Source organism: Conger conger, chromosome 17 (assembly GCF_963514075.1).
Source record: "Conger conger chromosome 17, fConCon1.1, whole genome shotgun sequence".
NCBI classification, from domain to species: Eukaryota; Metazoa; Chordata; class Actinopteri; order Anguilliformes; family Congridae; genus Conger; species Conger conger.
In genome coordinates this window covers 26580080-26596838 of record NC_083776.1, presented here as the reverse complement: position 1 = coordinate 26596838, position 16759 = coordinate 26580080, and the positions used below count along the sequence as shown (strand labels likewise).

General features: G+C 44.6%; 1 protein-coding gene across 1 annotated transcript; it reads left to right on the top strand.

The window, feature by feature from the left end:
* The first annotated feature begins 5029 nt into the window (after positions 1-5029).
* On the top strand, positions 5030-16759 carry LOC133117010 (sterol 26-hydroxylase, mitochondrial-like). Its single transcript, XM_061227067.1, has 9 exons — positions 5030-5383; positions 7688-7878; positions 8270-8469; positions 9116-9313; positions 10010-10173; positions 11407-11573; positions 13114-13195; positions 13869-14075; positions 14273-16759. The coding sequence occupies exons 1-9, from the start codon at positions 5132-5134 to the stop codon at positions 14387-14389; spliced, it is 1578 nt and encodes a 525-aa protein (XP_061083051.1). The 5' UTR covers positions 5030-5131; the 3' UTR covers positions 14390-16759.

Below are 16759 nucleotides of genomic sequence, written 5' to 3'. Positions count from 1 at the left end.
CCCCCCCCCCCCCCCCCCCCCCCCTGTGTTTTTTTTTTTTATATTGTGTGCGCCACAATCGGTGGAGCAGATTATCAGTACTTAGCGAGTCCAGTTGTGTTCTGGATTTGCGGGAGGCGAGAGGGGCGGTCCGGTATAGTCCTGACCTGTAAACCAGAATGTATTCGTGAACCCAGCTGTCTGGGTTCTGAGCAAGCTGCTAAAATAACAGGGTGAGTGCTTCATCTGTCACACGCTGGCCTAAGGTACTACCATAGAATTAAGCTTTCACAAACTAGCTTAAGGTACTACCGTATAATTCAGTTTTCACATACCGGCCTAAGGTACTACCATAGAATTAAGCTTTCTCAAACTAGCTTAAGGTACTACCGTATAATTCAGTTTTCACACACCGGCCTAAGGTATTACCATAGAATTAAGCTTTCGCTTACGAGTTGAAGGTGCTACCATAGAATTGAGCTTTCACGTACCAGCTTAAGGTACTACGATAGAATTAAGCTTTTGCCTTCTGGCCAAGGGTACTACCACAAAATTCAGTTTCATCAACTGATCTAGGGTACTACCATAGAGTTCAACTTTTACATGCTGGCTACTACCATAGAATTCAGCGTTCAGATACAGCCCTAAGGTACTGCTGTGGAATTTCACTGCGTGAAAAGTGGAGCAGCTGGACCTCTCAAGGCCACCGTACAGTGACGCTTTCCTGCACATGATTCTGTCGCTCTTTGCCTGGTACTGAACCCTTGTCCGCGGTCCTTCAGCTTATGTTTAGGAATGTGAAGACTAGTTTCGTACGGTCTTTTGGCAGCAGAAGCTGCTGTTTCTGAGCGCTTCGTGGGGGGCTGGAGGCTGAGCGCTGAGGGGTGTTCCTGTTGCCTTTCATGCCCTTCACTTGCATGGCTGTGTGCGACAACAGGTGTCGACCCTTCCCCCAGGAAGCACAGTTTGATCAAATCTCCCGGGAGGCACTGGGTCAGTCTCAAGGCCAGTTTATAGTCCAGCGACAGAACGTCGCTGCAGCCGGCAAGACACAACGGATGTTTCTGGTCGCAGCGATATTTGGTTTATGCTGTGGGAGACCGGTGTGCGTTCATACTTTTTAAAAATTTTTTTATTTTTTTTTAAGGTCAACGACCATACGTGGCAACAATAGAATGTTCATGAACGTTCTGCGATTTCAGTCAAGCGGCACCGTCGCTGGACTGTGACCCGGCCCTCACCCAGGCTGGACTGGGCAGTCTGGGGCCAGTGCTGGGTCAGGACCGAGTCTCTTTGGGTCAGTCCTTGGTCACTCTTCGGCCAGTACTATGCGAGTGCTTGGTCAGTGCTGGGTCAGTATTGGTCTGCAGATGGGGTGTTGTAATGGTTTGACATGCCGTTTTCAGTGCTGGAACGATGGCATATTGGGTCCGGACTGTATGATGCAGGCAGGTTCTTAAAGACCAGCTGCACTGCAGTGCCTTTCTCCATGAGACCAAGTGCCGAAGAGACACAAACGCCTTTCTACTCACCTCCGTCACCTTCCCCCGTGGTGTTTCCACACACCTCCGTCACCTTCCCCCGTGGTGTTTCCGCGCACCTCCGTCTGTGCTTCTGCAGAATTAAACACTAAAGCCCCTCTGCTTGCACGCACATCCTTAAACACACACACATTAATTCACTCCTCGAGTATGTCCGTGTGTCAATGCAATTATTAATTGCATTCTGATTTCTTGCCGTTTTTTAATGGACGATTATTCGCGCCATAAGGAAACGGGCAGGCCATGCCCTGCTGCACGGTTCCCTCAGTTCATAGACGCGGTTTCAGTATGGCGACGATGCAGTACCATGTGGACCAGGAAGTCACCCAGCGTCTCTCCCCTCTCACTTCAGCAGTGCCAATGGTCATTCTGTCAGTTATTACTATTATTATTCTCATTTTTATGATTGTGCAAAATCATAAGGATGGACTCCATTCTGTGTTCCTGTGCTGAGACGGTTGAGAAGCAAACAAACAACAAAAAAAAACGTGCTCACCACACTCGATCCTTTCTCCTATTGGAGGAAAGCGAAAAAAAAAAACGGTGTAAATATTTCTTGGTGGGTGTGACTGTGGAGGAGGGGATGGTGCTTAGCTCTGCAGACTCTGCGCTGATGTATATTTATGTTTAGTAGTGGGACGCGGCATGTCTCTGTCCTGTTCCCGAGTGACACACTGTTCTGATCCGCCCACTTAAGGCACTCCTCCAAAAACCACCAGAAGGCCCTCATTCCACCCGTGTTTGTACTGTGTTCTGAAACTGGATCCTGGTGTTACGGAACCAAATCAAATTTTTTTTTTTGTATCGCTGATGTGCGGAGGACTGGCCCCCTGCTTCGTGTTCCGATTCTTCTTCACTGGGAAAGTGAGGGCTGAGCGACCGGGTCTTTCACCGTCTAACTGGCTCCGTAGGGTGTGAGGTGGCGCCCTGTGATTGGGCTGGTGTCAGCGAGTCGGCAGGCTCTGCCGTTGACTTGTCTCCGTCGCTGTTACCTGGGAAAGCGCTTGGCGGGAGGGGTGGAAGTGCTCCCCCCAGAGTCGCTGGCGGACTGGAAGAGGATGAGGTGTTGAAAGATGTGCCAGTTTAAAATAATGTTAGAAATGCAGAGTTAATTTTACAAACTCGTATTGAGTTGGATTCAGTGCGTGGTCTCATGCGCTGTACAGGATTTACCTGTATATTGAGCGCTTTATATCCTAATGACAGCATTACATTTGAATACGAATACGGTACTGTAGTGACTGAAGGTCTCTGTTGACGAACGGGACGGTTTCCTGCAGAACGCATTGATTCGCTGTGCCAGTTAGACTTCGTGAAGGATCAAGGCCCTCAGCTCTCTCAGTGAAGACCCGATGCCAAACCCTTTCCTTGCCATAACGCACACCATCCTACATGCACAGATCTTGACGCCGTGGTTCAGGATGATCTGCAGGTTGGACTTGCAGTTTGACAGAGAGGGGGGGGATCCTGCTGGGTTTGGGGGGGGGGGGGGGGAATACACCCAATGATAGTTTTCTGGTGGACTTTGATGTTGATTCCTGCTCTGTGTATTTCTTCACAGTTGAGTGTAGTTGTATGTACAGGTATTTTTTTCTATTGATGTTGACATTTTTGCACATTTTTTGAAGACTATGATTTGTACACTGATTTAATACTATTTACTGATGTATGCTGGGCATATGGAAGTGTGTGTACATGTGAGTGTATGCGTGTTCGTGTGTGCACTTTACTGTTTGTGTAAGAAGAAGTTTGGCTGTAATCGCTTTGGTCAGGGTGCGGTGCGCATTTCTTCTCATGGCTGAGCAGTGCAATCTGGGAGCTCTGCTGGAGGAACGCACAGGAACGTTCCGTCTCATCCTCGCCACCAGGTGGCACTGGCTGACTGTATTCTCGCTGGTTCACAGCTCTCTTGCCTTGTGTTTAACAGTAGGCCTGGTGAGTGGATGGGTGGAGCCAGTTTGCGGTAGAACTGGTCAGGACCGTGTCTCCCCTTCTGGGCACCGTCCTCTTCCTGCTGTCCCCAGTCTTATATCAATGAAATAAATGGGCTGTAGTCATTTCACCTGCATCACTCGATTAGTGGTGACCTTTAAAGCCACAATACCCTGTGTGCTTTCACTGTGGGGTCCTGAATGCACTGTTGGATGTCTCTGCTGTAATTGTGTGTGTGTGTGTGTGTGTGTGTGTGTGTGTGTGTGTGTGTGTGTGTGTGTGTGTGTGTGTGTGTGTGTGTGTGGGGTGCGTGCGTGCGCCTGAGAATTTTCATGTTTGTGTGCATTTGTAAGTGTGTGTGTGCATTTGTGTGCTTGGGTGTACATGGTGAGTGCATGTGTGCGTGCATGTATGTGCATGTATGTGCATGCATTGGCACTGAGTGCATGTGATGTGTGTGTCTGTGCGTACGTGTCTGTGCGTGTGTGGTGTGTGTGTCTGTGCATACGTGTCTGCGTGTGTGGTGTGTGTGTCTGCGTGTGTGGTGTGTGTGTGTGCGTACATGTCTGTGCGTGTCTGTGCGTACGTGTCTGTGCGTGTGTGGTGTGTGTGTCTGTGCGTACGCGTCTGTGCGTGTGTGGTGTGTGTGTGTCTGTGCGTACGTGTCTGTGCGTGTGTGGTGTCCACCATACTGCCTGCTCCTCGGACACTGCGCCCTAACATAATGCGCATTCTGACTGTAAGACTTTTATGTAAAAAAAATGTAAAGAAAAGAAAAAGAAAAATTTGGGGGAAAACAGATGTACAAATATAAAATAATTAAGATCTAAATTTTTTTAAAGAACTAAACGACAATTAACTGGTACAGAACACACCCCACACCGCTGTTCTGTTTATCTATTGTAAAAGAAGCCATGTTTATATATTTGGTTTGTGACCAATAAGCCTGTTTATATCAAATCTGTATATCGGTGGTACGCATATTTTTTTTAATATATATACTTTATTTTTTGTTCTGTTTTTTAAGACGTAAGATTTTATGCATGAGGAGAGGGCTGTAAGAAAAGACTGGACTCTTATTGGCTGCAGCTGGTTGCTCCAGCAACAGTAGTGTCCCTATCTCACTGTTTGGATGAGGGACTGCCCTGAATTGGTGACAATACCTTTGTGTTACCACTAGATGGCAAAGATTAGAAGCACGAATAAGGGGATCCACCAAAGCAGTCACTGTCCACGGACGGTACTTGTCGTTGTTTATTAATAAAGACTCCCGATCCCTTCTCCGTCGCTGAGAGGATGGTGACAGTCAGTGAGCTTTATTCTGGAGACGAGAGAGAGTCTGAGACAGATGGCACTTTGCATAGTGTTAATAATAATGATAATAATGATAATAAAAGATATTTATTTCAACTGTTGTGTTTTTATTGCACTGTTATGGTGACATTAAGACTGTCACAGAGCACTTATCATTCATGGTTGAGGACAATATCAGGTAAATGAAATGCCCAGGAACACCCACCCACAATGCTGAGCATGTCTACTTGGCAAGGGGCGGGTATGAATTGAATTTCCAAACAACACGCATGGGTGTATCCATACTAATCTTTGGGCCACTACGCTGCTACAAGAGGTCGAAGGCTTGGAATTGAATTCATTTCCCCACTGCGACTTCATGGCAGATGAGAATGTACGCGGCTGGAATGTCTGCTGTCTCTGCATTGAAACCGGCCTTGCGCCCCGCGCGATTCTGCCGGTGGTACGGCCTTACTTCGCCGAGGTTTAAGTCTGGAGCCAGTGAATTGAACTTGCCAGCAGGCTCCTCCGGTTCGGTGACATTAAGAACCATTGATGACTTGCCTGGGCCAAGTCTAGCCACTACTATCTACTGGCTTTTCGTAAAGGGCTACGCGGACAAGAGTCACGCAATGCAGGTAAAATAAAATATATATTTGAAATATGAGACATTACGGTGTCACAGAGAAAAAAAAAACTTATCTGTTTATCACATGTAACATACAGAAAGATTGGTTCCCTCTTTTACCGAAAAGTAAGAAACTAAGAAAGATTAGACATCTTGAGACCACTCCCATATCCATTATAAGCGATATAAATATTTGTTAACGTTGCTTTTCAGAATATTTTGGAATGGAATGTTTTGTAAGAAATGTAGGCTATTACAATGCGTTTTTGAAAGTAAAATCTGGCGAAACTTATAACTTAATATTTAATATTGTAGCCGATGTGCAAGCTACTGAAACTTTAGTTGCACTGCGTGTTTATCAGTTTTAATTTATTAACTTTTGCAACATGCGGCACATTTTCAGAAATGAAGGCTGCCTATTTAATGTAATTAAAACGGCACGTGGAGACATCTTTAGGTCAATTTAATTTCACACTTCGCGTTAACGTAGACGTGCCTACGAAATTCGTAAGCTTTTAACAAAACAAAAACCTGTTTTGTTTCTCCAATTGAATGGTTATTAAAGGAATCTGTTTTATTTGCAAATTTGCAAAGCGCAATGTTGTCATAAAATGTATCTTCTCCAAGCCCTGACTTTAGATTCTGGGAAGTGTTTACATTCTCGAAAGTGAACCTACCGCCGTTTTCGTCACAGCACTTTCAACGCAACCATTGCTGGAAGCGCCTTCCTATTTTCTTCTTCCTTTTTTATTTTTTATTTATTTACTAAAAAGTAAAAAAATGACCTGTAATGTATCATGACCATTGTGTCAATGCAAATTTATCAAGGTCTGAAAACCTCTATCATAATTGTTGGTGAATTGGCTACGGGATAAAGTGAGCCAAGAGCTAAAATTTATTTTGAATAAAATAGTTTTTCTGAATATTCTATACAACTGGTAGGCTATTATTATTTTAATTTTTATTATTTTTAGTGTGTGTGGTGTTATTGGTGCCCTTGGAAACCTCACACTGGTGTTGGCAACCTCACTCTCTTAGGATTCCCTTCCGCTTTGTCACAAGGCTTGATCTATTATCTCCACTAACAATAATTGCCAAAGCTGCTTCTGCCAAAGATATCTCAAAATACTTAGGAATTAAGTGACCATAATTCTCACCAGGACAGGGTTAATTAACTTAAAAAGATACAGTGTTGTACACTGTCCTGTCCTGAACCAATAGTAATAACATAGAAGGGAAGAGAACATATTAATGGGAACGTTTTTTCTTTTTTTTTTACCATCAAGAGTTCTCGCAAGTAGCACTCAAATTTCCGAGATAAAAACTGCTTTTCTACTTTTTTTTGGGAGGAGGTCAACGTCAGCGTGTTCACTGAGACGGGGGAGGGATAAACAGAGTGGTGGTTTGTTGCTACCTATTGTAACTGTCTGTGCTGGCAGCAGTCATTTTTAGGACTGTTTAGTTTAGTTTAGTTTAGTTTAGTTTAGTGACTTAGTCTGGACTACCCCAAACTTCAGGTGGTTTTAGCAGTAAAATGCTTTGTAAATTAGTCTGACCAAAAAATTGGGATCACTAAAGTTATTTTTAGGAGTTACTCCTAAATCAGTGAGTTAAGAAATGTTTTCTGAATATGGCCCCAGTTTTTCTTGTATTCTGCCCTGATCATTCATTAGGTACGCATGGGCCAGGGGACAAAGGCTTGTTCCTCTGCCTCTTTCAACTACAAAACATAAATACGTTAAATAAAACCTGGGCCTGAGTTTGCATCTGCAAGGCATCTCGACCTGGCTTCTGCGTTTAATCTATGGGGCTCTTAAATGTTAAAATTCTTTATCATTTTTTCTTGCGGAGGAGAAAACTTCAGTTAAAACTCGCTCCTCTTACCCCTGTAGGTCAGACAGTCTTCATGGTAAGAAGACATTTTAGGACCGCGCTTCCAGTAGTAGCTATTACTTGTGTAGAAAGAGCTGCGGAAACAGCCATAGATTCACTTTGCAGTCACAGAATGTCTGTCCGTCCAGAATGTAAACCAATCAGGGGTTCTTTGCAGTAAGAAGAAATTGTACGACAATGTAATTTTCAGTGTCCCAGTGGTGCATTTGAATCTTGGCGAGGCACTTCAAGGTGACAGCTCCTGGACTATTATCAGGCCTATAACAACGGCTGTAAGCCTTGGATATGCTACAGCCACTTTTGTGGCGTTGGCCTATGGTTAATAAAATGGTAAAAAGAAATAAGGCAGCATGTGGAAAGCATTGTTTGATTGAGCTGTCGACGTATGTAGCGCCTCATCTAAATCGTACTGCATCCCCAGGTTGAACACCGGCGACTGTATGGTCCGATCTGGCGCTCACGATTTGGCCCTTTTGACGTAGTGAATGTTGCGACTTCAGAACTTATTGCTCAGGTGACCCAGCAAGAGGGACGCTACCCAGTCCGGACGTTATTACCACACTGGAAGGAGTACAGGGACCTGAGGGGCCAGGACTACGGCCTTCATGTCCAGTAAGTGGTGAACAAAATGTCTCTGGTGTTCCTGCCTGCTTCCTATCCTAATTATCGAATGATGCCAATCATATGATCTGATTTCTCAGCAAATGTATTGTTCGAAATAAAGTCACTACTGGCAACTTGTAAACGTGGTTTAGACGGCTGTGCCTGTGAACTGATGCTACTGTATTCGGCTAATGGGCTAACTGATCTAGGGCACCCGGAGAAACGAAAACCTATCCTCTGGCCTTCCAGGTAACTATCCACCCGTTATCCAATGCAGCTCATTAACGCAGGCGAATGCAGGTTGTGTGCTTAAAGCTTTAACGCGGCGTTCTCGTCCTCGTCGTGTCTGAGTCTGCACACAGTTGTCCGACGTTACTCCCCCCTTCCCGCCCGCCCCCAGCACAGGTCCAGACTGGTACCGTATCCGCAGCGCCCTGAACCCTAGGATGCTGAAGCTGCAGGAGGTGTCCGAGTACGCCCCTGTGGTCCACCACGTGGTGACTGACCTGCTGCGGCGCGTGGAGAGGCTGCGTCTGCGCAGCCCGGACCAGGCCACTGTCTGCGACTTCACCGCTGAGCTCTACAAGTTCGGCTTCGAAGGTCGGTTGCCCTGGGGTTGGCCTCGGCCAGGCCAGGACCGGACGGCCAATGCCCAGTTTCTCTCTCCCTCTCTTTATTTGGACATAAATGCTGAGTAAAGGTTTTCAGTGTAAAAAAACAAACAAAAAAAAAACAATCCTGCATAGATGAACAAACTTCACATAAGCGAACATTGAGGACATGGGATATATAGCGCATGTTCTTGCTTGCTTCCACCATGATTAGCCTTAGACTGTAATGGCACTTATGTATAGATTGTATAGATATTGTTGTTTTTTTTATTGGCTGTTGTATTGTTGTATTCAGGGTATTCTAGCTGCCAACTGTGGTATGCTAGTTTGGCAGTTGACTGTACTCTTCGAGGGTTCTGATTATCTGTATGTTTACACTAGGACTCGGAACTGTACTGTCCTCTCAGGTCCTCTTAGCACTCATACTTGTGTTTGATCTGCACTTCATTGTACGTCGCTCTGGATAAGAGCGTCTGCTAAATGCCATGTAACGTAATGTAATGTAAAATGCTTCACACACTGCCCGCTGCAGGTCTTGGTGGCTGTCACATTAGCGCTAGTTTGCTGTGCCGTGGTGGTTGAAGTCCCCCGTCAGCCTGAACTCCTCTGTCGCGCTGTGCTCTCTTCTCTCTCAGGGGTCTCCTCCATCTTGTTTGAGACCCGGCTGGGCTGCCTGGAGGACGACGTCCCCCCTGACACGCAGCGCTTCATCGCCGCAGTGAATGAAATGTTCACAATGTCCGAGATCGTCGTCTTGTTCCCCCGCTGGACCCGCCGTGTCCTGCCTTTCTGGGATCGTTTTGTCCGGGCCTGGGACGACCTCACCGGCGTGGGTAGGGCTCCCTTTTCGGGTGGGAGGGGGCCAGGCAGTGACGTCACAACGGTCCTTTAAGTTTCAGATCAAACAATTTGATTCAGTTTGTGGGTTGAAAAATTAAAATCTCTGATGATTTTTAACTAAGCAGCTGAAGTTTAGTGCATTTTCTGAATTCACTGAATTGAAATTATGTAATTGCCCCCCAAACGTGTTGTTGGCTTTATATCTGTAAGACAAAGCGAGATCAAAGTGACGTGTGTAACCCTGGAGCAACAAAAAGTGGGAACTCAGACAAAACAAAACAGTGCATGCTCAGATTTTCTTGGGCTCATGCCATGAAAAACATGCCATCGGTAAATTATTTACAGTTGGGTCTTTACTGAAATGGAGATAATTGTGTGTGTGTGACGTTGAGGAAAGCCACATAAAATAACACGAAAATAAACAGGAAGAAAAGAAAGTGTATGGGGAAATCCAAAGGTTTTAACAGTAATCCCTGGGTAGCAGGTGCATAATACTTTTGTATTTATTTAGTACTTTTTGTACTATTGTGTGACCACAACCGGTTTTTAATCGCATTAACTGTGTGTATGGTCTGGTGTGTGCTTGTGGTTTTGTTTGCATGCATCTATTTGCCTTTATCCTTGTGTGTGTTTGTGTGCATGCTTGTGTGCCTGTCTGCCTGTGCATGTTTGTATGTTTGTTTGTGCAGCTCAGCGTCTGGTTGACAAAAGAGTTGAAGAAATCACAGGGAAGTTGAAGCAGGGGGAGCAGGTAAAGGGCATGTACCTGACATACCTGCTGTCCAGTAACAAGCTGTCTCTGGAAGAGTTGTACACAAGCATAACAGAGCTACTGCTTGGAGGAGTGGACACGGTGAGCTACACCTACTTAGCTAATGTTAGCCCTCCTGGTTATTCTGGGTGCATAACTGGAATGACCTCGCTAACATTAGCCTTTCTGGTTATTCTGGGTGTATTACTGGAACAACCTTGCTAATGTTATCTTTTTGGCAGCCCTGCAATCCAGAGCAATTCACCATCTCACCAGTCTCACTGTTTTAGAGTTTGAATGGTTTCCAGGACTGGAAGCCTGGGCCTTTAGCTTGACACGATTAGATTAGATTAGATTAGATGGTGCCTATTTTGGTGGAAAGTTTCCTTTGGCCTCACCAGGACAACATATGTTCAAGGTGTTAATAATATATAATTAATGAACACATTTGTAAAATCCATTACAACGATGTGCAACAGCCCACATTTTATCACAACCTCGAGAAAAGCAGATCAGTGGTGTAACCAGTGGAAGAAAACAAGAGATGATGGTGGGGTTTAAGTTCAAAGGCACAAAGGCTGTGAGGTTGTACTGAATTCAGATGGGTTATGTTATTTTGGTCAACTGGCTGGTGTGAGAATTTTATGACATGACGCGTACACTACAACTAAAGTGGGTTCCAGAATTATTTCCAAAAGTGAAGAAGCAAGACTGTATTTAGTAAACAACACAGATAAAAATATACTATATACTTTTATTTAAATAAATTTACTCTCATGTTTCAATGTTTTTTTATTAGGCTAAGTATTGTATTTTTTTCTGAGAACCAAAATTATTGGCACCCCTGGTTTGATACTTTGTGCAAACGCCCCTTGGCAATGCTGACAGCCATCAGTATTTTCCTACAATTTGTGATAAGATAGCAAGTTTAGAGAGATCTTTTAACCTTCCTGCATGCAAAACTTGCAGAATTTCTGATATCCCTGGGGACCCCCCTCTTCCATTAAGACCACAGGCCTCATCTTTAATAACAGAACCTGTGTGTAAAGCTGGGTGTGGTGTTTTATGAATGTACATCTACAGCTGGTCTGAAATGTCAGTCTCTGATAAGAGAAACCTTTTCTGCAATATTCCATGTTTGTTTGTCCTTTCCTTTCAAATCTGCTTTGCTAACATGAAATATGGGCATATGTAGGAATAACTGCATATATTAAAAACACATATATATACTGCTCTGATAACTCCTCATTATATATTCAGCAGTACGTTGCAGTAAATTCTATTTCCGTAAGGGAAATGAAAGCTCTCTGGATGAACTCATGGCTCTTTCTTCAGACATCCAACACCCTGTCCTGGACTCTGTACCACTTGGCCCAGGACGAGGCCATTCAGAAGCGGCTCCACCAGGAGGTCACTTCTGTCTGCCCGGGGGAGCAGCTGCCCACCACGGAGCACCTGAGCAGGATGCCTCTCCTGAAGGCTGTCATCAAGGAGATACTCAGGTTTGTCCAGTTATGAAGGAGTGACATTCCACATACTGGGTGTATTTATGACTGCTGTTGTTGAGATACAGTGTGCTCCTAATGTGAGACACTGCCTTTGTCCCAAACCATGTCGAAATTACAGCACTTTACATACATTTCAGGGCACCATAATATTTTGGACATATTAATGTTGTGTAAATGAAGTATACACACTTCATTTAAATTTTTTATTTTTCGTATATCTTTTGCATGCAATGACTGCTTGGTGTCTGTGACCCAAAGACATATCTTTTGCATGCAATGACTGCTCGGAGTCTGTGACCCAAAGACATATCCTTTGCATGCAATGACTGCTTGGTGTCTGTGACCCAAAGACATATCTTTTGCATGCAATGACTGCTCGGAGTCTGTGACCCAAAGACATATCTTTTGCATGCAATGACTGCTCGGTGTCTGTGACCCAAAGACATATCCTTTGCATGCAATGACTGCTCGGTGTCTGTGACCCAAAGACATATCCTTTGCATGCAATGACTGCTTGGTGTCTGTGACCCAAAGACATATCCTTTGCATGCAATGACTGCTCGGTGTCTGTGACCCAAAGACATATCTTTTGCATGCAATGACTGCTCGGAGTCTGTGACCCAAAGACATATCTTTTGCATGCAATGACTGCTCGGAGTCATCACCAGGTACTGCGTCTCTCCTCTGGTGATGCTCAGCAGCCATCTTCAGCTACTGCCTGTTTTGGTGGCTAGTTTGCTGAAGTTTTCTTGTCAGCCAGTGAAACGCATGTTTAGTTGGATTCAAATCAGGCAAATTTTGGGATTTGAAAAAACCATTTTGTTCCTTTAGCTGTATGTTTGGGATAGTCTTGCTGGAGGAGGAAAAGCTTGTCTGTTGAATGTTATCTTGCATCTTACTCAACCCTCCTGATAACTTAATAAAAAGATAAATACAATATCGCTATGAGGGACATACTGACCAGCGGAACATAATGAATGGTTTTGGGAGAATTCTAATTGCATGCCAACAGTGTCTTCTTTCACCATGTTCTGTCTTGCCCAGAAATTACATTTCTCCCTGGAGACTACATTAGTAGGTGTGTTCTAGCATAATTTGAGCCAAGCTGTCGGGTTACTGAAGGTTGTCCTCATATGGAACGGTTAGGGATGCAGTCTTTCCTCTGTGTGTTCAGCTTGTTTTATATAAATAAAAATCACCTGCCTGGAATTACTAAAGTGATCTCCAGTTCAGAAAGAACCAGTTCTTCTGGTTTTTGTTTTATTTAAGTGCTGAAATAATCCCTTTTTCTCCACACCCCTTGGTTCCAAGGCCTGGATTGACTGCTGATTGCAGCGTGAGCGCAGAAACCTGCAGACACTGCAGCACGCTCAGCCTGGGGTTTGAGGTCCCTGCTGTGAGCCAGATGAATCTGCAGCAGGGATAAGCCTCCAGCAGCTCTGCCTATTTATTTGTGTGGTCTTTCTCTGTGTCTATGGACCCTACATGGTGTATCTGTGTCTCTTAGCTCTCAAGGTTTTCTGTGTCTCTTCAGATTGTACCCCGTTGTTCCTGGGAATGCCCGTTACATTGCGGATAATGAGGCCATCATAGGCAACTACTGGTTCCCAAAGAAGGTATGTTTGTTTTGACAAATGCCATTTATTTTTCATAAAATTGTATTTTCTGTTTAATTTCACTCTTTCTTGGATTTTGGGCTTGAGCCCCTGCCATTTAGCCCTCGCTAAATTGCTTTTTTTGGCTGGTGTTAATAGTATTTTATTTTTTCTTTATTTGTTATTGAGATTCTATCAAATATAAAGAGGGAAAGGTTTAGTATCTATGAAAAAAAAAAACACCTTCATTTTCATTTCATGTCCCCCGCTCTCTAACCCCCCCCCCGTTCCAAATGATTTTGTCCCTATCAATCAATCAATCAATCAATCAATTTTGCGTTTTCCGACATTCCGAAAAGCAACGCATCCCCAGTGCCAGTTCGGTTATGGTGAATGATATCACTGAGATAGGCATTGTTTTAATTATGAAACCACATCTTTTAATTATGAGCCCACCCCATGTCCCTGGGGGGTGGTGTGGGGTGGGGTGGGCGGGCTTTCTTATTTTATGTGTGGGGGGGTTGTTTGCGTTTGGGGGTTTCATTTTTTATTTATTTTTGCCTGTTTTACAATTTATTATGTTGAATTGTATGTCTCCTGAAATGGTGAAGAACACAAATCGTATGTCCTTCTTAGTTGTGAAAATGAAGGGGAATGAAGCGCCTCTCTCTCTCTCCCCCGTCCCCCCCTGCAGACCTTGTTCCACCTGTGCCACTACGCTACCAGCCACGACGACGCCCAGTTCCCGGAACCCGAGCGCTTTCTCCCAGACCGCTGGCTGCGGGGGAGCCCCGCCCGGTCCCAGCATCACCCCTTCAGCTCCATCCCTTTTGGGGTCGGGGTCCGGGCCTGTGTGGGCAAGAGGGTGGCCGAGCTGGAAATGCACTTCGCCCTGACCCGAGTGAGTGTGAGGGGCATTGTAATTGAATATCATTGGGGCATTTTGTTTTCAGAGTTGTACAATGGGTTGGATACCCTTGATCTGAATGCCTTCTTGGATGTGGCCTCCAAGTAGAATGCATGATCAATATTGTGAATTGTCCACATGCTTAACCCCCTGTTCCCTCTCTGTGTGTGACCCCCCCCCCCCCCCCCCAGCTGATACGGCAGTACCAGTTCCTGCCTGAGGACAATGCTGTTCCCATAGAACCCAAGACTCGAACCCTGATGATCCCCTCCAAGCCAGTCAACCTCCGCTGTCTCCCACGTGCCTGAGGGCTCAGTGCCTCTGAAATTTTAGCTTTTTGGATCTCTCTGGTGTCTCAAACAAAAAGTTAACTTTTATATGGATCATTCCATGAAAAAAGGGGTACCTGTTCACTTTTGAAAAGTTACATTATTATCATCTTTTTGGCCAGTTCTGCTAGTCTTTGGAAAAAAGATCACTTGAAGTGATAGGAAAGTGTCAGCTGCCAACTGTCTAAACCTTCTCTTTTATTCGTAATTTTCTTCAACATGTTATGCACATATGCATTAATATTTGAATGCAGTCTCTGTGCTGATTTCATTTTTAGATTCTTAATGTTTTATTCATGTTTATCTTTTTTGTAATTCTTTAGGACAATTATGCAAGGTTAACTGATTTATAACTGACACATCATGTATTTATAGAAAAACTGAAAAAGAGGATGCTTCCCAGCTTAGAATGGCTCATTATAGCCCTTTCCCACTGTAGAGCTGAACCAGGCTGGCTCATTATAGCCCTTTCCCACTGTAGAGCTGAACCAGGCTGGCTCATTATAGCCCTTTCCCACTGTAGAGCTGAACCAGGCTGGCTCATTATAGCCCTTTCCCAATGTAGAGCTGAACCAGGCTGGCTCATTATACCCCTTCCTTTCCCACTGTAGAGCTGAACCAGGCTGGCTCATTATACCCCATTCCCACTGTAGAGCTGAACCAGGCTGGCTCATTAAACCCCTTTCCCACTGTAGAGCTGAACCAGGCTTACCCACTCTCGAGCTGTGATCTGGAACGAGCCGAAACTGGATGACTTGCTACAACATAAACTATTGCTATTGCATTATTGCGTGATGCTAAACTGGTGAGGACAAGGGAGGCTTGAGTGAGGACGGGGATGACTTCAGCTGCCAGCCAAAGGAGCACACTGCAAAAAAAGTATGTTTTACCAAGTGTTTTACTCTTGTAATTAGACTTCAAATCTTTTTTATTATCAAGTTGAAAATATTGGCTTGTTTTGCTTGATAAAATAAATTGTCAATTTGGCGAACCTTGAGATGAGTCAAACTGCCTCACCTCTTTGGCAATCTCTTTGTCCTGTTTCTTCCTGCAAAAAAGTAAATAACATTTTTAAGTTTTAATATAAACACTAAGACTCTTAGCTGTTCCAATTTACAGCATTATTTTGATAAGCAGAGCCATTCCATGGGGTCCCATACACACGCGGACACGTATATTCCCACATCTCTGACATAGCTTGGTATCTGAATATATTGCAGAAAGCACAGGTTTCAAGGAGTCTTACTGTTTATAACTGGCGTGTCATCGTTCTCCTGGCCAACACGTGCCGCCTTTGCGCCCGATTCATCCTTCAGTCCCTCGCTCTCCCGCAGAATGGTACACTCCAAACCATGTGAGGCAATTCACATCATCACTGGGAGCTACTGGACTGAGACGCGTACGCTGACGTCCATGGATGCTGGCAGCAGGTTTAGGTTACATGCATGCTGGCAGAAGGTTGTGTAGGGGAAAATTCACAGAACGAAAGATCTCCCTCCTAAAAGCATGATAACCAATCACAAGTCAAAATCAGACTCCACCTTAGTGAGCAGGCTGGTTCCTCCAAAACTCTTGACGATGTGTGCTAAAAGTTTATCAATATATCTGTATTAAAGTATGATATGTACCCTGTATAGTTCCAAACTGATTAACTGCTAAATTGTGCTAGGATTACACAGTGAGCCCAGCCAGCTGGCAGGGGGGGGGGGGGCGTCTTGAACTGTGTAGACCAAACTGTCAAGGACACGGGCAGAGCAAGATATGACTGTACAGCTGATTTCTCCGGGACTCTCAATGTTTTATGCCAGAAGTGTATCTATTTGACCTTGAACATTAATTATAGCTGAGCTTATGAAAACGCAAGAAACCACAGTGAAAACTGTGAGCGCAAATGAGAGCAAAGAATAATTAATCAAATGTTTAGTATGTCTGTATATTTTCAATGATTACTGCTGCTTAGTTCGTCTTATAAAAGCGAAAGATACAGAGTGACGTGTATGGATGACGTGTTAGAGGGAGGGCATCTAGAACTTTATGAGGTCTGGTAGTTTGCCAAGAGCAGGTGCGGGGTGAAGTGAGGACACGTAGTTGGCAGAATGCCCTGAACTTTGTACAGAGTTGGCAGAGCATAAGGACCGTTGGCAATTTGCCACAATGACGTTGTGGGAGGAGCGTTGGGAGGAGTTACGATAAGAAGAGTGTGGGTGATTTGCCAGAATGAGGTTTGAGGAGGAGTTGTAGGTGGAGTAACTGTGTATAAAATGGGTGTACAAATGCCAGTCGGGGTTCAGTTCTGGAGAGCTGATCCGGCTTTATGCACGTGTGCTAATAAAGTCTGATTTTCCTGAA